Here is a 25,596-nt window from a genome sequence, read left to right on the forward strand (position 1 = left end):
TCTCTCTGCCAGGCTGCCAGCTGCGTGGGGCTTAGGAGGAGGTGGGAGGCTGCAGGCTTTCAGGCTGGAGCAGGAAAGAGCGTGCATTTCAGATCCGGACAGAGCAGACCTGGGCTTCAGCCTGGGAGACGGGCAAGATTAGCTGGCTCTGGCCCTCTGTGTGTGTGGGTGCCCTCCCAGGGCTCCGAAGCTGCATCCCGCCCAGTGCCCGCGGCTCCCGAGGCCTCCAGTAGTTTCCCTTCGTTTCATAACAGTTGAATTCTGAAACTTTAAAAATGGAACCAGACCCGTCGCCCTGTGACCACTGAATGTCTCAGGCAGCATTTCAGACGACAGTTTGACGTCCTTTGCTGTGGAGCAAGTCCGCCCCCACCTTTGAGGGGTACTTGGGGGGGAGACTGCCTGGTCACGAGAACGTCGGTGGACCCGGCTATACTTATTAAAGAGAAGGACTTAAAAATGCCAGTTTAAAAGGAAGACATTTTTAAAAAAATATATATTTTATTGATTTTTCACAGAGAGGAAGGGAGAGGGACAGAGAGTTAGAAACATCGATGAGAGAGAGACATTGATCAGCTGCCTCCTGCACACCCCCTACTGGGGATGTGCTCGCAACCAAGGCACATGCCCTGGACCGGAATCAAACCTGGGACCCTTGAGTCCGCAGGCCGACGCTCTATCCACTGAGCCAAACGGGTTAGGGCTATCACGGTTTTTAAATAAAATACTTTAAAGACAGAGTATAGGCAGTCACACTGTAGAGTTGCCTGGGATTTACATTGTAGGAAAAGGCTGGGCAAAGGGAGGGGCCCTAGGCTTTTAAAATGGAAAACAAAACAAACTACAAATCCCTGTTTTAGTGGAAACTTACTCATTATTTCCAGTAGAAGCATCTCCTGTAGGGACACGGGCAGTAATGACAGCGGCTTGGCTGGGCCGAGGGCGAGCTCCACAGCCCATGGACTCTGAGGTCCCCTCCTGGGTGATTTGCCCACGTCACTGGGGTGCTCAGGTTCTCCAACAAAGGGAAGCTGTTTCATGAGGTCTGCTGGCCATTCGGGCTTTGGGGATGTCCATTTTTTTTTTTCTGTATTTTCTTTTTATTGATTTCAGAGAGAGGATGAGAGAGAAACATCAATCGGCTGCCTCCTGCTCGTCTCACACTGGGGATAGAGCATTCAACCTGGGCCTGTGCCCTGACCGGGAATCGAACCATGACCTCTCTGGCTCATAGGTTGACACTCAACCGCTGAGCCATGCCGGTGGGCTTTTTTGCTGTATTTTCTATTTGAAGTTCATGCACCAGATTCTTTCCTGAGAGTGATGGAGACATTCAGGCTGCTGGGAAACAGGAAGGGCAGGTGGTAGAACACTGAGGAAGGTAACAGAGGCGCAGCCGGAGCCGCTAGGGAAAGATCACCACCCATGTTGCCAACCCTGGAATGTGCCTCCATCTTCCCGTGGAAGGTTCCCCCCAGACTGGACTGAAGGACAATAGCACTACTTACATTTGTTCAGTAATTCACGTTTCAGATTATTTTGCCCCATAGCTTGATCTTCACAAACACCCCGAGTTAGGCAGGTCAGGCAGGTTGACTGCCTGAGATCCCCTTAGAGTCAGGAATGGCTGACATAGGGTCTAGCGTTTACTGTGTGATACTGTTGGTTTTCAAGGAGAGTTTAAAAGTTGCTTTTTAAATTATATTTTTGTAGCAGAGGATAAAAGTAACATTCAAGCCTGGCTGGTGTTGCTCAATGGTTGAGCATTGACCTATGAACCGGGAGGTCATGGTTCCATTCCTGGTCAGGGCACATGCCCGGGTGGCGGGCTCGATCCCCAGTGTGGGGCATGCAGGAAGCAGCCGATCAGTGATTCTCTCTCATCATTGATGTTTCTATCTCTCCATCTCCCTTCCTCTCTGAAATTAAAAAAAAAAAAAAAAAAAAAAATTTTAAAGTAACATTCCAACTGCCTTGTATGTAGAAGTTTGTGGTCACAGTAACACTTTTATATTCTTACCTCACAACAGAGACAAATGGCATTTCTAAGTCTATAATTAAACTGATTTGGAATGGGATTTTATGTTCACTTAAATTGAGATCTTCCAAAACGTCAGATCATCAGCATCCACCTCTCCCTGAATTGTAATCAGTTCTCTTATCACCCTTATTAATATCCAGACGTGCCGGAGCCAGCTTTCCAATTCAAAGAAGAGAGCTCACAGCCGGATGCTGCAGAAGGGGGCGGGCTGCGGGATTACCTGCTGCAGGAACTGCTGCAGGGCGCCTCTGCTCCTGGCCCTGCGCCCCGCCCTGCAGCGCGCCCCCAGCTGCAGCGCCTCAGCTCTCAGCTCCGGAAAATTGACGCGCAGCTGCTGGCGATACAGAGCATTGCTGACAGCATCGAGCAGGACTTCCCCGAGCACGGGATGGTGGACCCGGTGGTGGCCCCGCACCGCGAGGAGGTAGACGGTCTTCACTGAGTTTTTATTACCAAGTTACCAGATTTGTAGTGTAATGTAATTTTATAAACACCGATTTCTCAGAAGAGTGGCCAGATAATTGTGTGTGTTGGGCGGCTGTCCCCCATCGTAGGCTTGCTGGTAGCATCCCTGGTCTTGGCACTCGCTGTCAGCTGCCTTCAGTTGAGAACCACCGCCTTAAGCTTTTAAGGAGGGAACTTAAGCTTCTCCCAGGGAAAAAAAATATGACTTATAAAACCAGAATGTGCTTTGAAACAAACCTTGCTCCTAATTATCATTTTCTTCAGTAAGATTTTTATAACTTTATAAATACTGTCCTTCTATTTGGAATTCTCAGTTTCTTTTAAATATACAGTGGATTAGTAGTCCTTACAAGTTTTCTGTTTCTTTAAAAAGTATTCATAATAAAAAGATGAATGTTTATGTATATTGGTATATCACGATCGACAACTACAAAGTAAGTCTCCAACATTTGTTAATTATTTTGCAGAAATATCCTGTCCTTTTTTGGGAAGTAAAATTTATGTAAAATAAAGATTAAGGAATAAAATAGTGAAGATATTTGGAATGCGTTAGAGACTTATATTGGGAAATGCAGATTGGTCTGCAGGATAAGAATCCCATCCCTGCCCTGACTGATTTGGCTCAGTGGATAGAGCATCAGCCTGCGGACTGAGGAAGTCCTGGTTCGATTCCCAGTCGGGACACCTGCCCGGGTTCCGCGGGCTCAATCCCCAGTGTGGGGCGTGTGGGAGGCAGCCGATTGGTGATTCTCTCTCATCATTGATGTTTCTATCTCTCTCTCCCTCCCTCTTCCTCTCTGAAGTCAATAAAAATATATAATTAAAAAAAGAAAAAAGAATCCCATCCCAGACGTACCAACAAGCACTTAAGATCACCGGCTTGCTGACAGGTTAAAGATGTATTTATCAATCCAGATATTGAACACCCATTAAAAAAATTAAGATTAAACATATGAGAAACTACACTAAAATATATGACGTAAGACAGTGTATTAGGTAATGATGCGAAGTGCCTTGAAGGAAATAGTATTGATTTAAATGGCAGGTTTGGCATTTTGGTTTAAGATGTTCTCTTCCTATTAGAAAGCAAATACAGATGCAGAGCTGCTGACTCGCCCCTTTTAGGTAAGAAAGCAGCTTGTAGGCCTGGAGGAGGCAGGGGCTACCGTGGACCAGCACTGGCTAGGAGGCTTGAAGACCCGGTGCAAGTCCATGTCTGCCTCTGAGGAAGTCACTGAATGTCTCTGGGCCTTGGTCTCTCATCTTTAGAATAAAAGGTTTTGTCTGGATGGGAGTTGACATTGCTCCCTAGTCTAAAATTATATGACATGATGCTATTTTCCTGAGCTCTTAAAAGGTTAAATCAGTTACGCCACAAATAAGTAAAACTTCCCCTTTCTTTCATTTGTTGCATTAAGGCAAATGCTTAAAACCTCCATAAAATGGTTTACAATATTTTGAAATAATTGCACTGTAAAGTTTATAACAGCTGTTTTGTGGTGTGCTTTTTCCACAGGTTGAATCTGTGGATGACATTGAATTGTCTTCTGGCCCTGAATCTGAAAAAACACTGGCTTCAAAACCCATTACCATTTCCAAAGAAGGTTTGTGGGGAGCTGGCTGGGTGGGGGTTGCCCAAAGCCTTGCTTTGATAGATATTAAGTAAGCACTGCCTTTGGGGACGTCAGATACGGACGGTTTTCACTGAGTTGAAGCTATCAGCCCCCGTTTCTAGATTGGGGTCACTGGTGTGGAAATGTGATTGCTCCCACGGCAGCCCCTTTTCTCTGAGAAGCCAGTGCTGTCCCTCCTCTGGCATTTTTGATACTGTTTCCAGGTGCATATTCCTTTGTATTGATTTGTATGGTACGTCGGACCGTCTCCTCCGTTCCCTCTTAGCCACTTCTCAGTTGCCACCGTTTCTCTGTGATGTGCTTGCTGTCCTCCGATCCACCTTTCGGTCTGCGGTTCTCTCTTCTGCCAAGTCATCTTTGCTGTAGGAGTTTAATCTTGGTGACTATGTTATGTCTACAGGTTCTGTTTCTTTTTCAAATCTATTTGCTCTTGGGATACACTCTTCTCTTCTTTTATTGTGGTTTCTGTGTCCTCTTTTATCTGTTTAATGACTAGTAGTGTTTCTGCCCTTTCAGGTTGCTTCTTTTCACGCGTGCATGTTCTCCGTCGTCGAGCCTGCATACTGCCTCTTTCATGGCTGTGTCTTTCCCTGGGTGACTTGTTATGTTTAGTCATCTTTGGGGGGTTCCGCTGAGTGTGTAAGCTTGTCTTGGGAGTGGTATGCATTTGCTGTCCCTGAAGTAGAACATTTTAGGACAGATTTTTGTGAACACTTCTTGGCTTGGAGTTGCTGTGCTACATGGATGGTATAAATTCAGACCCCATGCCTGTTTGTGGCAAGACGGGTTTGATTTCTCAGAGTGGACATTTATTTTTCTTCCGTCCACTATCCCGGCAGACAGAACACGTCTTTGCTGCTTGTCCAGGCAGGCTTTCCCATCCCCACTTTGAGGACAGAGCTGCTGTCCTTCAGCTCCAGGCTGTGCTAAGCGTCCTAGTCCCCTCTCCCCCGCAGCCCGCAGCGCCTCCCCTGGGTCCTCTGTGGGCTCCGTCAGTGTCGCTGTCCAGTGACTCCCAGCTTTGAATTCCATTCCTTTTCTGGCACCAGGGGGTTTTTTCATTTACAGGGTTTTGTTGTGTATTAATCACTTTTTTTAAGTTAGCATTTCTTTTGTGTGTTTATGATGGGCAGACCCCTGTCCACGTTAGCTCGGTCTGCTATGTTTGCTGAAGTTGGTAATAAATTTAACAGGTTTTTTTTGCTATTGGAGAGTATAAATTCTAAATATCGTATCATCTCATTACACAGTAAAAAGCTATAGAATATGTTGCAAACTTTGATGCATCTGTTGCCACGGGGAAGTGTCTGCTAAGCGTTGCCTTTTACATGTGACTTTTCCCTCTCCTATTTTAACTGTAATACAGACTCTGGATTAGTGCATTTCCTGACTCAGATGAATAAGGAAGATCAAAGTGACAAAGAACAGACTTTTGAAGATGAATTTTCAGTAACAGAAACTCATTCTCATCCGAAAACGTGTGTGTTTCCTTCTGCCGATTCAGTTCTCAGCCTCTCCAGTGACCAGAATACAAGTTTTCCTGGTATTGTTCTCCACTTTATTAATTTACACTCTTATTTCCCAATATACTGAAGGATGTAACACTATATTATTGTTACTGAGTAGTATTTACTGGGAATACAGTTATGAAGGATTTGTGAAGCCATTTTACAATACTTACAAATTTTGGGTGAAGGGAAGTTAAAAAATTGCACCATTCACATGAACTCTGTCTTGTTACCTTCATAAGATACACTGCAAGCAAGCATCATATCTCTATGTAACTTATTCGTGGAATTACTAAAATGTTTGATTTTTTTAAAAATTGAGAAATTCAAACACTGCCAATTATGCGAACTTGCATTTTAATTTGAAAACAAAATAGTGGCTGTGACTTATCGAGCCCCAGCCGTGTGCCATCAGTGCTGGGCCACGGCCTCGCCCGGCTGCCTGGCTGCGAGGCTGGTAACATCCATGTCCGCACTTCACAGTTAGGGATATGGAGGCTAGAAAACTTAGTGCCCCTTTCATTCCCTTTCATTTGCAGCTGGCGATGAAATGCTCTTCTTTAGTCCTAACAGATCGCTCTAGCATGTGAATGCCAGGTCCTACTAAATGCAATGGTTTACCATTGACAGTAGATTTGAACTTTTTTTAAAACCTAGATATCGATGGTCAATGACTTTACTGAATGTTTACGATATATTTTATTACCATTGTTGAAATAATGTAAGCAGCAACAATTGCTATTTTTAAATGGCATTGCTGTCATTTAAATAAAAAAAAGGCTATAGATAAGCTGTCATTAAATCTTGTAATTTTTTTTTCTCTTGGTAAAGGCTTCTTGGATTTAAATTAGATATTTTCCCAAATGTATTACTTTTAGACCATCCAGGTTTGTGTTTTGAGATTGTTTGAATAAATTGCCCTCCAGTATTCTAAACTGCACTAAGCAAAGAAAGATTGTACCTCCTAAAAGTGTATTATTCAGAGTATTCTGGGCACAAAAATAGTAATCTCAAAATGTGGACATTTACTACCGAATAGCATATTCAAGAGGAGGATAAATATGCTATACATGTACCTTTAAACCAATTAGGAGGTTTAAAGATATTTTAATTTTTTTTTATATAATTCCTAAGTCAGGTTAATAATTGAAAGTAGAAAATTAACTGACCTGAGAATTTTTTGAAATAATGTCTCTTTCTTTTAAAGGTGTGAATAACAATGATGAGTTATTTGAGAGGTAAATATATTCAGAATTATCTACAATTTTACTTAAAGTTGGGTATATACATTCTGGGAATTGCGTTGTTCATATGTATGTGAACGTCTACACTATATTTTTTTGTGGATTAAAGGAATATAATTAATTCCCGTGGGGAATGGGATGTTTTAAAAAATCTGAGGACTGTCACACCCCTCCCTGTGTTAGCGCATGCAGTAAGGATACCATAAGTTGCATTGGCTACATTTTCTTTTACTGTATATGCATTAAGTTTCAGCAGGCAGGACAAGGAACAGTATTTATATGTTTATCATTTTTGTGTTCATTTATGCTCTCACAGGGCATAGTTTGGCATGTTCTCATTGCTGTAATAAGTTGTAGATACTGACCTACTTTTCTTAAATTGCATTTGCAAATGAAGTGTTTCAGCAGATCCACTCCAGATGACTGGGCTGACTGACATTGCAGACATTATTGATGACCTTATCACCAAAGATGGAGTTTCCAGCAAAGAGCTGGGATTAACAGAACAACAAGCCAGGAGCATCTCTAGGTAACCACTGAATAATTTTTTTGAATAATTAATTTTTAACCATTTAAAATGTTTATGGTTCAAGAATATTCAAAATTAGCCATATTTTAATGAAACAAATTCAAAGCTTACAATAGGTCTTTTTCTTTATCATGAACACATTTTGTGATGTTTCTGTGTCGCTCCTCCCCTCCCCAGAACACAGACTGGTTAATTTCACTTACAGGGTACATCTGCATCGTATGCATTTTCCCAAACCCTCAGCACTCTTGAGTACAACACACATTTAATCCTATTTCTCCTAGTTAGCCCATCTGCAAGCAGGTGGGGGGAGAGGGGGGTCAGCAAAGGGCTTTAAACTAGAAATGGGAGCCAATCAGAGGTCTGACGTAGTAGTCTAGACATGAGATGGCTTAGAATGGGAAGTGCAGGGCCCCAAGCGTGAGTAAACCTGGCGACTGTCAGGAGGAAGTGAGAATGATGCTCCGCTTGGATGCCAGAGTTGATGATGATTGCTGTGGTGTTGGGTACAAGGTGCCAGGAGAACATTCAGTTGGTAATGTTCATTGGTACTCAGTTTTGGGTCCTCGGAGAAGCAGATGCCAAAATGAGATTTAGGTGATGGGAGACTAATTTGGAGGAGCCCCTGTGAGGGACTATGGGAGGTGGCGAAAGCGGCCAGACTTCAGTGCTGGTGTGGCTCCGACCCCGGGGAAAGGGTCCCCAGGATCAGCCCAGTTCAGCGACTCACCGGGAGGACTCAGAATTCAACTAGTCACGCGCACAACGATACGTATTGCAGCAGAAGGATAATAAGCCAAATCGGCAAAGGGAATGGGTACGTGGAGAAATTCCAGGGGAAACTAGGCACAAGCTTCCAGAACCCTCTCGGTGGAGCCGCACAGGACCCAACTCCTCCAGCGATAGTTTGTGACACCATGTGTGCACTGCCGTGTCCCGGGGAGGCCTGTCCAGAGACCTAGTGCCCACAGGATTTACTGGGGAGGGGAGGAGCGATATGTAAACATCAGAAAATGTTTCATGGTAAAGAAAAAAAATCTATTATAAGCTTTGAATTTGTTTCAATAAAATATGGCTAATTTTGAATATTCTTGAACCATGAACATTTTGGCATCTGCTTCTCGGAGGACCTAAAACTAAGTGCCGATGAACATGGCCAGCTGGATGTTGTCCTGCACCTTATACCTAAAACGGCATTCATTTTCCGTCTTGCTAAGGAAATCTGCATACCGAGCCCAGACTCCCAGGAGGACAGCACGCATTCATGTAAAACACTGTTCATATCCGTGACCCGCCTTCCTAGGGTGGTGCCTCTTTGCACCCTGGGTGACGAGTTTGCCCCTAATCACCTTACACCACCTGTTTCTTGGGCTCTCACAGTACTACTTGAGTCAGTTCTTACCTCTGAGAAGCAGAAGTCAAGGTGGGATTAGCTGTCCATGAGGTTTACTGGGAGAAATGCATGTGAGGGAGAAAAACCGGAAGTTGGGAGAGGCATCGGACCCCAGTACAGTGCTGACCCCTCCTGTGGCATGGAGGGAAGGAAGAGAGGGTAACCCTCGGGAGGCTGGATCCAGATGGCAGCAGTTTAGAAGTTGTTCCTGTAGTAAAGTTTTGGAAATGTTTGAGATAATCCATCCAGAAACAGATTATAGATTAAGAAGTCCAAAGCAGCACCTTGGAAGACATTAGTATCAAAGTGGTGAGCACAGAAGAAGGGGCCAATGTAAGGTGCTGCATAGAGTTTTGAGTTAGAAAGGACCAGGCAAGAGAGAGTTCAAAGCAGAAAGGAAAAGCCAAATTGTATCAACTGTTATAGAGAAGTCCAGTGGGATGAAGACTGGAGAGGCCGCTGGTGACCTTCCCAAGGTCATTTCCAGGGATTTCAGAGGACAGGTTAGAGCAGGTTGACCAGGGATTATAATTGTACTAGAGGCCCGATGCACGAAGATTTGTGCAAGAGTGAGCCTTCCTTGCCCTGGCCGCTGGCACCGCCTTGCTCCAGCAGGAGCCGTTTCCGCCTTCCCGCACTGCCCAGAGGCCGAGAGCGGCTGGGGCGGTGCAGAATGCCTGCGTCGTTGCCATGGTGAAGACGCAAGTGTCCCACCCCGCCCCCGCTGCCTGCATGTGCAAATTAACCCACCATCTTTGTTGGGTTAATTTGCATACTCCTGATTGGCTAGTGGGCATCACGAAGGTATGGTCAATTTGCATCTTACTCTTTTATTAGTGTAGCTACCACTTTTTGAGGTGGGACAGAATCTTAACAAATAAACAGTATGTAGTTGTGATATGCTTATCTCCATCACAAATTTAAAGTCAAGCAGTACTCAGCCTGTTACATTCCTTAGGATTCAGCAATCTTCCAGTAGCCGACCTGGAAGAACTGCCAAGGAGAGGAGAGAGATTCAAGTCTGGATGAGAAGAAAGCGGAGAGAGAGGATGGCGGAGTACTTACACCAGCTGGCGGAGAGGAGGGGGCAGGAGCACGACCCCTTCTGCCCCAGGAGCAGTGTGGTGAGTCTGCAGGGGCAGGGACAAGGGACATCACAGGGTGCCTGTGGGTTTTTTTCATGGCAAAATTTAAGAAAAGGATGACCAAAATTGAAATGCATTTTTAATTTGACAAAAAAGTCAGCATTTTACTTAAGTTAGGAAATTACCTTAACCAAACGTAGCAGAGTATTGCACAACCATGTTACACTGAATTATCCTAAGTACTTTTTCTCCTGCAGGCTAACTGTGGCTCTAGCATTTTACACAAATGAGGAGCTTGAGTGATTGGGTGACGGAGTAGTTCCCGTATTTTCCCTGAGAGTCTGTTGCAGCTGAATACCTGTGTGTGTGGGAGAGCCATTTAAAATCTGTTTTTATCCGTACCTTCCCTACAGAACATTTTAAAAACTATGGTCCAGTCATGTACCAACAGAACAATGGCACCGTGTGTGTCACTGTCCCTCAGGCTGTCATTCTGTTCACTGAGCTCTGCTGTGGCTTTCCCGGGCTGGGTCAGAGGTTCTTCTTCTAAAGGTGACCCAGCAGTGTTCTCTCAGTCATCGCAGTGCTGGGAAAGTCCCAGTCAGATTCATCTCGATTACAGTTTATCTTTTACTTTCTAACATGAGATAAGTACTTCATTCTTTTTAGCACCATTCCAGAAGTGAATTTTCCAGGTAAGATTGTCACATTTAAGCACCAAATGGTGCACAAGTAGGTGAACTGGCATTTAGAGTGTTTACTCGGCGGTGTAAAGGTGGTTTACTTACCTGTGTCTGCAGAGAGCCTGCTGATGTCGATGTAACATTTTGTCAGTAGCTCTGGGAACATGATGATGACCTTCAGGGCTGCTGAGGTACATGACCAGAATCTTAAAGTGCACATGGGTATGTGAGTGTTTCCTCCACCCCATGGAGTGGGGGGGTCTGATGTCACCCTCCCTGCCAGCCAAACAAATACCCAAGAGGGTTAGAGTTGTGTCCAAATTTATAATAAATGGACTCTGAGGGCATCGGGACTGTTTGGTTTATAAACGTTGTGACATGTCCTTCAAGATCTCGGACCTCATTTCTTTATTTGTAGCTTCTATTTGGATAAATGTATGGAATAGTGAGGGGTTAATGTAATTAAAAACATAATTTGTTACTGACTACTTCTGTTAGGATCTTGAGAAAGTGAATTCACTTCTGTGTGCACCTATTTATACATAAAATTTGTGTGAAAAGACAACCTCGTCAGCAATTCAGCATAACTTACTGTTCTGTAATAAGGTGTATATAGCGACGTTTGCTAGTTTGCCTCTTGGTGCCTAAGTTTTGAAGAGTTTACAGTCATAATGAATTCACTGCAGTAAGTTTCTGGTGAACATTTTGAAACATCAAAATGATGGTTCCAGAAGTTTGGCTCATTTCTGCTTTATCAACCAAGCTATTGGTGAGGCTAATCACCAGAATGAGTACAAAGTAGAGGTGTCTCCATCCTTAATAGGTTCTTATTTTCCCTTTTAAAAGCAGCTGATAAGGATCTCTTTTCCAGAAAACATATTAATTTAGCTGCTAAAATAGATTTTGCATTCCACTCATTAAATTGGATTTTATTTAATTACATGATTCTTTAACATTTTCATGTTTTGTGCTGGGGTCAGAAGCTTCATCAATATGACAGTATTTTGCACTGTTTCCTAAATGATAAAATTATGTTTTAACCACGTGTTAAAATTTATTAGTGGGATTTTCATGTTTTCCATGAATCATAATGGTTTAATTATTGTACTGTACAGTAACGAGCTAACTGGATATTTCTTGTGTAGTTTTACATGACTTCCAGGGAAATCAGGCTGAGACAAAAGATGAAGCATGAAAAGGACAGGTGAGTGGTAGCACCCTCGCTGGCTTGCTCACCTGAGGCACAGAAAATGCCTGAGGAGTTCCGGTTCCCACAGTAGTCCCTTTTTTGTCAATTGTGGGATGGACTGCAAGGAAAATAATTAGACTCCACTAGCCTACTTAGGAGTTGTTTTCAAATATTATTTCTTCCATTCGCTTTTTATGAGTTTTATTTCTGGATTCCCCTCCCTCTCCCAATTCAGATATGTGGATGCATTCTGAAACTACCTCAAAGGCCATAGCTACAGGCACCTTTAACAATACCGCGTAATGGTCTTCAGACATAGGAACTTCGATATTATATTTGAAGTGCATTTGAAAAGCATTGCAAAAAACACATGCTAGGTGGTCTTCAAACACGGTGTTCCTTCTAGAAATATGAACTGAAAGGGACTTACTAAATGTTGTTTAATTCTTTCTCTAAAGATTGCTACTCTGTGACCACTACAGTCGTCGAATTTCACAAGCATACAGTCTGATGAATGAACTGCTGTCTGAATCGGTACAGCTACCAGCACAGAAGCCATCGCCTGACAAGCCCAGGACTGCCCACACTTCCAGGCTGCAAAGCTCCCTTTCTCCAAGAAGGTAAGATAAGGCTTATGTCATTTGGCAAGATAATGTCAGGCGTGCTAAGAAATGAAGCGCTTTTGTGACCCAGGTTCACTGTATTAGCATCTACCCTGCTCAGAATTATGATAAAGTGAAGAGAAAAATGCTCCTACTTATGATTTCTTTATAAGTGCACACTATTACCAAGGAAGAAGACAGTGGCATTAAATCTCTAAGACACAATGAAGCATTTCCCCTTACCTAATCAGTTTTGATGTCCCTTCTTCTTTCCTGTCATTTTTGTTAATATTTCCTCCTGTAACTTGCCTCCTAATTGCTCTCCACTGGGCTCCACTCTTGCAGAAACAGTCCCACCGGCATGCCACTCCTCCCTCTGCCACCTCTTCGGCCTGTCCCGTTGTTGCTGATTCACTTGTAGATACTATTACACGTTTCTTCCTAAGTTAATGACCTGCAGTAGGTTTGGATATGAGTTCGTTAGGCAGGAATTAAACAGAGAATGCTAAAGAAAAGTACCCAAGTATAGGTTCTTTTTTAAAAATATATTTTTATTGATTTTTTACAGACAGTAAGGGAGAGGGATAGAGAGTTAGAAACATCAATGAGAGAGAAACATCGATCAGCTGCCTCCTGCACACTCCCTACTGGGGATGTGCCAGCAACCAAGGTACATGCCCTTGACCGGAATCGAACCTGGGACCCTTGAGTCTGTAGGCCGACGCTCTATCCACTGAGCCAAACTGGTTAGGGCCCAAGTATAGGTTCTTACACCTGGCAAACAAACACAAAACTATATTTGTTGGTGATTTATATGATGAACAACAATTGGCAGTACAGTGTTGTTAAATATGACTACTTTTTGACAAAAGAAATGATTAAGATTATAATCACGTAATTTAATAGGCTAGCGGAGATGTACCCAACACAAACCTAGATGCAATCAGGTCCCTAGGGTGTACTCAAAATACCAGATGCCCTTTGTTTTCTTTTGTGTTTTTTTTTGAAATATATTTTTATTGATTTCATAGAAGAAGGGAGAGGGGGATAGAGAAAAACATCAATGATGAGGGAGAATCATTGATTGGCTGCCTTCTGCACAGGATGGAGACCAGAATTCCAACTGTGACCTCCTGGTTCATAGGTTGACGCTCAACCACTGAGCCACGATGTCTGGGCCCAGATGCCTTTGGAATCTTTTATAAAATAAAGTAGGGTCTTAAATACACAATAACTAGAGAATTTCTTAAATTGATTTGAGGGGGAGAGAGAGAAACATTGATCAGTTGTATCCTGCACCCCCCCTGAGTGGGCATTGAACCTGCTACCTTTTGGTGTACAGGACGAGGCTCTAACCAACTGAGTCACCCGGCCAGGACAGTACATACACAATTTGAAATAGATGGAGAACAAAAATAGTTTCTTTGAAAAATACGCATGAAGTTTGAGATATCAAGAATAACTTGTTGAGAGTTATTACATACTAAATATGTCACTGAGGTACAGAATAAGTGAGTGTATTCATCTGAGGTAGAATCTGGGCTTTTTGAAATTCAGTTTTATCACTGATATGAGATTCTAGGAATATAATAATAATAATAGTAATAATAATAATAATAATAATAATATTTCTACTTTAGAGAGACCCGATATGGTCACAACTCTCCAGTAAATCGACCTGGAAAAGTCAGATATATATCCAAACCAAGTTATATCCCAAAAGGGAAATCTTTCGGGCAACCTCAGGGCTCACCTTGGCCACATGGTAAGACAGAGCTTTTTTATCTTGTATAATTTGGGCCTATTGCTTCTTGTCTCCAAAGTTACATTTTCCTTAGTAACAGCTGTAAGTCTTAGTGAAAAGCAATTCTCATTTCAGCAGAATGCAAAATATTGTACTGGGAAATAAGAAAACCCTAGAAATCTTTTAAAACAAACGACCTTCTTGTAATAAATAGCATTTGAACAGTCAGTAAATTAGATATGATTGACTTGGGAATCTGTTTCTTCTGTGTTTGGCTAGAGAACTTGATTTTCCCAAATCAAGTTCTGCAGGGACGTAAAGTACAGCATAGGGAATATAGTCAATAATATTATAATAACTATGTTTGGTGTCAGGTGGATATTAGGCCTGTTGAGGGGGATTACATAATAAATTATACAAATGATCTGAAACTAATATAAAATAATATATATTTGAATATATTATAAAATAATATTAAATAGAATGTCAACTGTAATTGACAAAAAAACGTTCTGGTAGATTTCAAGATTTCAGGTTGGATATAAAACAGAAGAGGAATATTAAGAGGCTCATGTTTTTACCCTTTGACCATCCTTTCCCACATTTAAAGATGTTATTTATTGCTTGCCTTCCTTTAGTTTTTGCCATAGTTGAGTTTTGATTACTAAAGTAAAACATACTTATAGCTAACAGGTAGTATAAATGTGTATAGCTTACTTGGTGCCCTCAGATGTTATTTAAAACATACCTCCTAGAGTTATTGAGGATGATAAGTAAAACATTTTGCATAACAAACTTTAAATAGTTGCTATTAATTCTGGAATTTAAGAAACCATAGTCAGTCATTCTCTTGATACAGTTTACCTTGGCATCTGCTGGGAGTTCACAGCTCGTAGACTTTAGTGCCTGACCTCAGGCTGCGAGATGTCCCAGGACAGGTGCCTTTGGAAAGCACCACGGCTCAGAGTCCGCCTTCCTTCATCTGCACTTTTGCTCTGTTTTCTTGGTTCAAATAAAATCCACCGCTCAGAGCTTCTGCCCTGGAAGGTCTTACAGTAGGATCTGTGAATAATCACGCACACGCACCAGGGTGAAGACGCTTGCCTGTCTTTGCAGGAACTGTCACTTTTACCCACAAAAAAGCTGGTGGAGCCAGAGGGGCACGGAGAAAGGCTGTGCACTCTCCAGTCACCTTCCGAAAAGGTAAGAGGTTCTTGAAGTTGATACTAAATCTTTAAAAACTGTAAATCGCTCTTAGAAATTTCAAATATAGGTTTCAGAATGAAAAGTGGGGCTCATTGGTTCAGAGAAGAGACTGTGAAGTTAACTTGGAATCCTAGGTCATCACTTACTCTTTAGCCCAGGGCAGTTCCAGTACATTTGTGTGAACTTCCATTTTCTCACCTGCAAAATGCGGATTATAACAGTACGAGTGTATGCGAGGGGCTCACCACAGTGCTCAGCATGACAAGTGCTCAGCAAGGTGCTAGGGTCCCATAGTCATGGAACGCAGGCCCAATTCTGCTCCATCTTTGGATACTTGCTCAAGTTAGCTGTGCTCAACGAGAGAGAGGGAAATTATGATCTTAACTAGAGACCTGGTGCATGAATTGGTGCAACAGTGGGGTCCCTTGGCCTGGCCTGCGGGATGGGGCTGAAACCGGCTCTCCGACATCCCCCGAGGGGTCCCGGATTGCGAGAGGACACAGGCCAGGCCGAGGGTGCACACTTAGGGCTGGAGAGGAACTGCGGGAGGGCTCCAGGGCGAGTCTGGCCCTTCTTGCTCAGTCCCAATCGGCCGGACCCCAGTAGCAAGCTAACTTACCAATCTTAGTGTCTGCCCCCTAGTGGTCAGTTCACGTCATAGCGAGCGGTTGAGTGGCCTTAGCATATCATTAGCATATTACGCTTTGATTGGTTGAAAGGCCAGACACGTAGCATATTAGGCTTTTATTACATAGGAATTCCTAATGTCTCCCTCTAGCCCAGCGGTCACCAACCTTTCAGACCTCGTGGACCATCAGTTGGCAACCGCTGTGCCAAAGGTTTCCTTAAACAGCGGTCGCCAACCTTTCGGACCTCACGGACCACCAGTTGGTGACCGCTGCTCTAGCTCACCCTCACCCCATGTTACTCTTCACAGTTCTATAAAAACCTGGTAGACAGTCAGGAGACCAGGGAAACGCACATAAGTTCAAGGGACTGAGTGTAGGTAAAGCATTTAGCCCATAGTAAATCCAAAATGGGTGCTGTTATTATTGCTTTGGGGGCCTTATTTCTTGGAGGTATCCTTACCTTTAAGTGTATGAGGTTGGTAAAGCTGTAAAAGGCCAAACTTCACTCTGTTAACTCTTCTTCTCCTCTTTGGGAAGTCACATGCCTGCTTGTCAGGTATGATGGGAAGTAAACAGGTCCCATGTCGTGGGTGTCCCTTAGGTCATCTTGGTGAGGGGCAGACGTGCTGTAACACTGGCTGTGGAACATAAATGTGTTAGGGGCAAGCTCCACCAGGCCTTGTGCCGAGAGCTCCGTGGGTGGATGGATTTGCTCCCCGGCCTCTGGCACTGGCTGCGGGGGGAGGGTTTCTTTTCTACAAGTACTTATGTTTAGTAGGGGGCAGAGGGCCACACTGTGATCACTGCACTTACCCTGACGCCTGTGCCGAAGGCAGACTGTAGGCATGAAGCCTGGGTGAAGATGCCTAACATCACTCCTAGGAAGTGTCCACAAGTCCTCCCTAAGAGGCAACTCCTCCACAGCTCTGTTCTGTGGCCCCTCCTCCCTGAACTCTCTCATCTTAGTGGTTACTGTTACTTTTAAAATCGAGACAGGTGGCCAGAATTCAAGTTCCTTCTCCCCAGGGACAGGAATTGTTAGAACTCTAGAGCAAACTACATCCAAACCCTGTGGTTCAAATAGTAGGTAAAATGTGACTGCCGTGGATTTGATGATAAAAGTCACAGTAAATGAACTAGTCCCAATGTATGCTTTGTTCTTTTCCCTTGTCAGGCTCTGCTGCTCCCTGTCTAAAGCATTCAAAACAGCACGGGAGAGCTAGGCTTGGCCCTCACACTGAGCAGGTGTGTGCAGAGGATGAGAGAGAGGAGACTGTGGTGAGTCCCTGGCTGGTGCCCTCAGACATCCGCAGGATTCTTCACGGAAGTCACAGTTCCCTTCTACAAGTAAGCATCGGGTGGAGCTCAGGTTGTCTAGAGCTTCCTCTCTGTACGGCAGGTTTTTGCTGTGTTGTGTGTTTTTTTTTTTTTTTGGGCGGGGGGGGGGTGGTGGGTAGGTGGGGTGAGTATTTTTCTGTGGGATGTAGAGATACAGTAGGTCCTTGGGTTACATCGGAGATCTGTTTCTACAGTGTGATGTAACACAATGTTTGCTGTAAGCCGGAACCCGCCTACATAAGCACCTACGTCACTCACATGGAGCACATACACAGCAGTAATGAAGTGAAACAGTAAAAAAAATTTAAAAGAAAGATGATAATTTCTGACTTTCACTTGTGGTAAATAAATAATAAAAAACATAAAGCACATATGTATATATATCAAAATGACCAAACTTGTTTTTTTATAAACTGGTGGCCCGGTGTATGAAATTCATGCACATTAAAAGGGAATTAATTAGAGGAAATATTTTAATATTGCTATTTGCCCTTTATAATAGAAGTGTCAGAGATGAAAGAAAATTAGTAAAATGTATATGAAAATCTTCCTCCTGTCAGAGTCTGGGGTGCACCATGGGACCCAGAGTCAAGTCCCGGCTCACCTGCACCTCTAAAATTGCGCAAGACCCAGACCCGGCTGGCCCCACCCCCATTAGGCAAGATCCAGACCCGGATAGTCACACCCCCGTCAAGCCCCACTGGGTGGGGGGTGCACCCTCAGGTCCCCCAGCCTGGCGCTGTGGGGGTGGGGCGCAGCCTCAGGTCCCTGCTGATTGCTCGTTATGGGAACCCCATTTTCGCTGTGGGTGCAGCCATCTTGTGACAGTGTGACAGTTAATTTGCATATTACTTCTATTATATAGGATGGGAGATGGTGATGTGACCACAAAACGACATACATCGAGTCTGATGTAACCCAAGGACTACCTTATAGAAGGATTGTGAGGACAGTGTGAAGTGGTGATTCAAAGCAACTAATCTTTTAGAATTTTCCTTGACTTTGTATTTTCTTTTTAACTAAAAGATCACCAAAATGTCAGAACAGATAATTTACTAAGGTATAAACACCCATTCTGTCCTGGTCAGCCCATCGCCAGTCCAGACATGCAGGGCAGCCACAGCCCTGTCTCCCACCACATTTCCCTCTCCATCTGGTGGATGAGCAACTCTAGACACTGGTTCACATTCTGTGTATTTTTCTCAGGCTAGGACTACGACTTACTATCTTTCTCAATTTGATAGGACTTGTCACCAACGGAAGAAGAGCCAGCGTCCCCTCCTGGGGGCGGTGGCATGGACAGTGCCTCTGAGAGCACTGGCAGCATCCTCAGCAAGCTCGACTGGAATGCGATCGAAGACATGGTTGCCGGCGTGGAAGACAAGAGCCTGTCTGTCCACTGGGCCCTGGATCTGTAAGGCCTACATGTATTCTGTTTCCAGGGCCAGCAGTGCAGTGGTGTGGGCTTAAGGGAGGGAAGCAATACAGAAAGTGATGTGAATTTACCACCTGCAGCCATATATTACCTGGACAAGCCATTTCAAGAGGGAAAATAAACATTTCTCAATAATTTTGCCTTCTTGGGAAAGGGTTCTTTAATTATAGATTATTATATGTTTTTGCATTTGACTTATATTTGGGCATTATTTTTTAAATGATAAAAAAATAAAATGCACCTTTCAAGCTGAGTTCGCATAATATTTAAGCTCCTTTACTATCCCGAGTTTGAGGGGGAAAAAAATTATATGGGTGAAGGTAGGGGAAAAGAAAGGAGGAGAAAAATCACAATCTTACTGGAGACACTCAAAATGAACTCCATTTTAAAACATCTTAAAATTCAGCTGGGCAGGGCCTGGCCTGGGCGTGAAAGGAACTAACATCTGCTGCCAATCCTGAACTGAAGAAAATGTCCCTATACGTCTGGCCTCTGCCTGCAGCCGAGAGCCGTGGAGGCAGAAGCAGGGTTGGATACTTTGGGTGGGAAAGAAAGGGAATATGACTCCTAACTCTGGGAGGACCCTGTTAATTTTGTAAAAACCATGGTGCCAGAGGACTTTGGTCAAGATGGTGGACCAGGTAAATGCTGTCCTGACCATATCAAAATTACAACCTAAATTATAAAACCAAAGACTAGCTGAACAGGAGGCCCATAACTAAGGATATAAAGACGCATCCACCTTGAGGCTGGTGGGGAGGGAGAGATATCTTGGCTGCAGGGCTCCCCCAGAGGAGCAAGCATGTCCCAATCCCACACTGCTCTGCCCAGCCCTTGGTCCCCATAACAACTGGCTGTGAAAACCAGGGGGGTTATGTCCGAGTGAGATGGAGAGCTACTGGAGACCCAGACGCTGCAGGTCTTAAAGGGCCCAAATACAGACTCACTTGCTCTAGGCTCCTGTGCAGAGGCAGTAGCATCAAGTGTCAGGGACATAGGGGTCTAAATTGACTAGCTTCAGGGTAAGAGATCAAAGTGGCGGCAGGCCACACCCACCTCGCCAGCCCAGGTGCCAAATCTGAGCTCTCCATTAACCTGGCTAACACTAATGCCAGCAACAGCTGGCCTTGGCGTGCCATGTACCTCTTGCCAAGATACTCCAAGCCTGACATAAAATGTAAGTTGAAACCAGTCACCACTTAAGTCCCATCAAGTAGCCCCACACCCAGCATAAGCAGTGGCCAGTCTTGGCTGGGCATGTAGTCTCAATTAAGTGGCCATAAACGTGGCACAAGTGGCAGGTAGCCTCAGCTCACATTGTGGTGCCCACCAAATGGTCCCAGGCCTGATACTAGTGGCAGCCAGCCTTGGTTCACAGAATAGCACCAAGTGCAGCACAAGCAGCTACCAACGGCAGATCCCGGTAGCACCTACCAGACAACCTCAAGACGGGCACAAGTGATAGCTGACCTTGATCTGCACGTAACCCCTCTCAGGAGGCTTCAGACCAGACCAGAGTACCCCCTCCCCAACCAGCTCCACAAACCACATATGCAGAGGGCAGACTCAGCTGGCACTAGAACCCCACTAAAGCAACTTCTACTCCATAGGGTCAGCCCCTGCACAGCATCTCATCTGAGGTAATCATGGCCAGCCCTCATAGACAATCAGCCTGGGGGTTAATCCCACCCACTGATGTGTCAACAACAATCAAGGCTCAACCACAACAGGAGGGTATACACAACCTACACAGGAGGCCAGGGGTGGGCACAGTTTGGGTGATCAGGAAGACTGTGCCATTGGGCCCCATAAAACACCTACTACATAAGGCCACTCTGCCAAGACCTGGAGGTATAGCAGGTCTACCTAAAACAGAAATAAACAGGGTGTCACGCAAAATGAGACAAAGGAACAGGTTCCTAAATGAAAGGCCAGGAAAAAACTCCAGGAAAAAACTCCAGAAAAATAAAATGGAGACAATCTATTAGATGAACAGTTCAAAACATTGGTTATAAGAATGAAATAGGCCAATTAAAAACTAGTTAGACTGAAACCATAAAACTCTGACATTGCTCTCAGCAAAGGAAACCATAAAACAAAAATACAACCTACTTAATTGGAGGACATATTCGACAATGATACACCTGATAAGAATATCCAAAATTTATAAAGAACTCATACAACTCAACACCAACCCCCACCCCAAAAAACCCAATTAAAAAATGGGCAGAGGACCTGAATAGACACTTCTCCAAAGAGGACAACAGATGGCTAATACAAATGCAAATTAAATCCACAATGAGATGTCACCTCACACCTGTCAGAATGGTTATCATCAATAAAGCAACAAACAAGTGTTGTGGAGGATGTGGAGAAGGAAAAGGGAACCCTCATGTACTGTTGGTGGGATTGCAAATTGGTAAACAGTATGGAGGTTCCGAAAAAAAAATAAAAAAAAATAGAATTATCATGTGACCCTGCAATCCCACTCCTGGGTATTTCTATCCAAAGAAATCAAAACACTAATTCAAAAAGATATATGCAGCCTTATTTACAATAGCCAAGATATGGAAGCATAAGTGGTCATCAATAGACAACTGGATAAAGAATATGTGTTACTTGCTCAGCCAGTGTGGCTCAGTTAGTTGAGCACCGTTCCCTGCACCAGGCAGGAGCTTGCTGGTTCAATTCCCAGTCAGGGCACATGTCAGGGGTGCAGGCTCCCTTCTCTCTGAAATCAATAAAAACATGTTAAAAGAAAAAAAAGAAAAGAAGATATGGTACATATATACATGGAATGAAAAGAATGAAATCTTACCATTTGTGACAACATGGATGGGCCTGGAGGGCATTATGCTGTGAAATAAACCAGAGAGAAAAAGATAAATATCTAAGATTTCACTTATATGTAGAACCTAAAAGACCAAACAAACTCACAGGTATAGAAAAGAAACTAATGCTTGCCAGATGGGAGGCAGGTTGGGGGACTGAGTGAAAAAGGTGAAGGGATTAACAAGTACAGATTGGCAGTTACAAAAAAGTCATAAGGATGTAAAGTACAGCATAGGAAATATAGTCAGTAATCTATAATAATAAAGGGGTAATATGCTAATTAGACCGGACATCTTCCAGACATCCTTCCTGACGAAACTGGGGCTGGAGGGAAGCTAGCCCAGGTCCTGGGTGCCTGCGGGTGGCCAGAGGAGGGAAGCAGCCCCAGTCCCGCGTACCTGCTGGCAGCCGGAGGAGGGAAGCCCAGGTCCCGGGTGCTGGAGGGAAGCTGGTGCTGGCAGCTGGAGGAAGGAAAGCCTGCTCTTGCACGAATTTTTGTACATCGGGCCTCTAGTATTGTAATAACTATGTATGGCATTAAGTGGGTACTGGACTTATCAGGGTATCAACCTCAGTATTAAATTGTATAGATGTCTAACCACTATGTTGTATACCTAAAACTAATATATTATTGTATGTTAACTGTAATAAGTAAATTGTTTAATAAAATGGTGCCAGAGCTTTGGGTAGTTTTTGGTACTGCAGCAAAACAATGTCCTAATTTTGGAGATAATTTTTTTGAGAAGAAACTAGAAACCTTCACCCACTTGTCAATTTTTGGTATGGTACCAAAGAATGTTATAATCTGAAAAGGCTACTAAAGACTCCTCCTTTTCCAACTACATAACTGCATAATGCCAGATTTTTCATATACTTTGATCAAAACAACATATGCACAGGTTGAATGCAGAAGCTGGTATGAGAATTAAGCTGTCTTCTCAAATATTAAAGAGTTTTATAAAACTATAAAACAATGCTCCTCTTTTCACTGAATTTTTTGGAAAGTAGGTATTTTTATGAATATGTGTTATATGTTAATGTAAAAAGGAGTCACTCACTGGCTGGTGAGACTCAGTTGGTTGAATGTTGTCCCAAGCAAGAAAAAGTTTGATTCCTGGTCAGGGCACATGCCCTGATTGCAGGCTGGATCCTCAATTAGGGGGGGTGTGCAGGAAGCAGTGATCAATGTTTCTCTCTCTGCCTCTCCCTTTCTCTCTAAAATCAATAAAAACATATTTAAACAAAAGTTTTAAGAGTCACTGTAATTTAAAATAAATATTTAAACTTTTTTGTTTTAATTTCTAATATGATATTAACAGATAAATTCACATAAACAAAAGCTCTTTAGGGTCCTCAATAATTTTGTGTGTATAAAAAGAACAAAATGTTTGAGAACTGCTGCTTTAGGGCTAACAATATGAACCCTTAATTTATAAGACTAGAATATTCCCCCACCTTACACTGTTATAATAGTTTACTCTCACCACTTCACAAACTCGTTTTATTTTTTAAATATATTTTATTGATTTTTTACGGAGAGGAAGGGAGAGGGATAGAGAGTTAGAAACATCGATGAGAGACATCGATCAGCTGCCTCCTGCACAGCTCCTACTGGGGATGTGCCCGCATCCAAGGTACATGTCCTTGACCGGAATCGAACCCGGGACCCTTCAGTCCGCAGGCCGACGCTCTATCCACTGAGCCAAACTGGTTAGGGCCACAAACTCGTTTTATATTACAATTCCTTTTACCTGCCCACTCCTGACTTAAACATCCTGTTGTCTTTTAAGGATATTACCATTCCTAGTACCTTTTCCTTTTTTCCTGTAGACTCAAATTTCTATCTAAGATTTCCCTTCAGCCTGAAGGATATTAGTATTTCTTATAGAGCAGATCTGGCAATCAATTCTCTCAGGTTTCTTTGACCAAACTGCATCTTTATTTCACCCTCATTTTTGAAGGGTATTTTTCATATCCTTACTCTCAGGCACGGTCTTTACTTCTAAGATCATCCCGCTGGTGTTAGAACCAGATACCTGGAGTGTTAATGAGGCAAGATCTCTCCACTCCTCTAGCTGGCTGGCCTGCCCACATTTCCCAGCATGTCCACTCTTTAGAATCCGTTCTCTCTCAGCTTTGGACTAACTGCTTCCAGTAAGCTTCATGCATTCTTACACCAAATACAAGCAGCTCAGCCCTTGTCCAGGGACTCACAGAGAACCCCCCACACAGGCATTCAAGGGTCCTCTCTGTACAGCTTCCTTTCCTTTTTGCTCTATCTGCACATTCTAGCCCGTTACTACCCTCAACTCTGACCTCTGCCTCCTCAGCTCAGAGGAACCACTGTGGTCTGTGTGGCTCTGGCTCGTTATTCTGGAGTGAGGATGAGATCTGTAAGCAGAGAGCTAGGCATTCATGAGGCTCACCTGCTAAGCTTTCCTTCTCTTGGGACCACGGCCTCAGGCTGCATGTCGTCCAGTGTCTAAAAGCATTGGCCTCACATATTTTTTTGTCCACTTTCACGGCTTAGGCAGGCAGGCAAGTCAGGTACCAGTTACTGTCATAGCTCGAAGAAGTCTTCTTGTCTCAGTGTTACATCCAGGAATTGAGGCATGAGGTAGGGCGGAGAAACCAGCAGAGGACTGACAGTCCTAGGCAGTCTCTGCCTCTCGCTTGAATATGCTCTCAGTCTTCAAAACGGCAGCGTGATTGTTTCGCATAGTGTGTCTAACATAGCAGAAACACCAAGTGAGTGTGCTTCCGACCCTTCTACTTATAGGGGTCTAGATTTCATGTCCTCCATACATGGATGAAAATCAGTTTCTGTATATAAATTTTAAGCACTGACCATGCTCAGGAATATCTCCAATTATTAGAAGGATTTCCCAAATGCAAATCTCTATTCCACTCCTACCCATCTTAATTTTTTAATGGCTCTTCGCTGCCCACAGGACATTCTTAATGTGGCCTACAAAAGTGTGATTTGGCCCATTTGTTTCATCAGCTTCCTCATTTTACTCTTTGTTTTCTGCCACTCATAGGATGTGAAGCACTTAAAGGTGAGATGCTCTTTACCTCAAGGCCTCTGCATATGCTGTGTCATCATTTCCCCATTCTTCTTGCATCCTGCATCTATTTTTTCCTCAGACTTCAGAACTCAACCATCATATCCCTACGGAATAAACTGCTGAGAGCAATTGACAAGTTATTTCTCATTTCTCAATAACTCAACCTACATTCTTTGGTAGCTATCACATCTGCTACATGGCGGGCTTTATCTGAGGATTTCACTGGGAGGAGGCAGACCTCCTGCCTTGCCCCAGCCCTCCACACTACTTCTAGTGCTGCACTCTCATGATGCTACTTTCACTTTTGAGCACTCATTTCAACTGTAATTAAATATCGTCTGATCATTGTGTACTTTGTGATTGATTTCCCAACTCTCCCTCTAGAACACACAGCTTTATGGCCAAGGGAGGGCCCAGCACAGTTCACTGCTCACAGTAGGCACCTAGCCATTACTTGTCAAATGGTTAAATTTGCAAAAACTAAAAAAACAATGGAAACACTATCAATACCAACTGCTCTACAAGACACCCTGTTAGTATGAAAGAATCCACTGTTTTAAGTCCAGGAAAGGAATGCAGATGGTAGCCTGTGATTCTGCTCTCTCTCCAATGGCCAACTCAACCTCTTCACTTCACTGATTCCTTCCTCTGGTCATGCTGGGCACTTGGTGTCCAGAAAGTCAGTCACCCCACACATTCCTCTCTGACTTCATCATTCCACTGCCCCACTCCTGCTACTCGCATTATACTTGGCTTCTACTTCATGGAGACTCAGAACCTTGATCCTTCCAGTTTTTCTTAATCCAGCTTTTCAATGATACCCTCAGCAAACTCCCAATGCTGGCTCAATGACACATTACTGTTTTGGTTATGCAGCTGAGCCCTATGGAGAAAAATAATACAATCATGCAGTTTGGCATCATCACAATTCTCTACATTGTAGATAGTGAATGACCTTTCTGAACCATAGC

At 43.6% G+C, this 25,596-nt stretch overlaps 1 protein-coding gene across 3 annotated transcripts in view; it reads left to right on the forward strand.

The window, feature by feature from the left end:
- CPLANE1 (ciliogenesis and planar polarity effector complex subunit 1) overlaps positions 1 to 18,978 on the forward strand; it is a 77,421-nt gene extending 58,443 nt beyond the window's left edge. For 2 of the 3 annotated variants that reach the window (XM_080681049.1, XM_080681050.1), the window contains 12 exons: positions 2,182 to 2,465; positions 4,023 to 4,110; positions 5,507 to 5,683; positions 6,856 to 6,886; positions 7,290 to 7,421; positions 9,773 to 9,938; positions 11,728 to 11,786; positions 12,230 to 12,391; positions 14,014 to 14,138; positions 15,234 to 15,320; positions 17,127 to 17,299; positions 18,535 to 18,978. In XM_080681049.1, coding sequence (XP_080537175.1) covers positions 2,182 to 2,465; positions 4,023 to 4,110; positions 5,507 to 5,683; positions 6,856 to 6,886; positions 7,290 to 7,421; positions 9,773 to 9,938; positions 11,728 to 11,786; positions 12,230 to 12,391; positions 14,014 to 14,138; positions 15,234 to 15,320; positions 17,127 to 17,299; positions 18,535 to 18,708 — 1,658 coding nt within the window. In that variant the 3' untranslated portion in view covers positions 18,709 to 18,978. Of the gene's footprint in view, positions 1 to 2,181; positions 2,466 to 4,022; positions 4,111 to 5,506; positions 5,684 to 6,855; positions 6,887 to 7,289; positions 7,422 to 9,772; positions 9,939 to 11,727; positions 11,787 to 12,229; positions 12,392 to 14,013; positions 14,139 to 15,233; positions 15,321 to 17,126; positions 17,300 to 18,534 lie in introns of those variants that run through there. The other variant, XR_013961241.1, reaches the window with a different exon arrangement.
- Positions 18,979 to 25,596: the final 6,618 nt, after the last annotated feature.

Source organism: Plecotus auritus (assembly GCF_963455305.1).
Source record: "Plecotus auritus genome assembly, chromosome: 7".
Lineage (NCBI taxonomy): Eukaryota > Metazoa > Chordata > Mammalia > Chiroptera > Vespertilionidae > Plecotus > Plecotus auritus.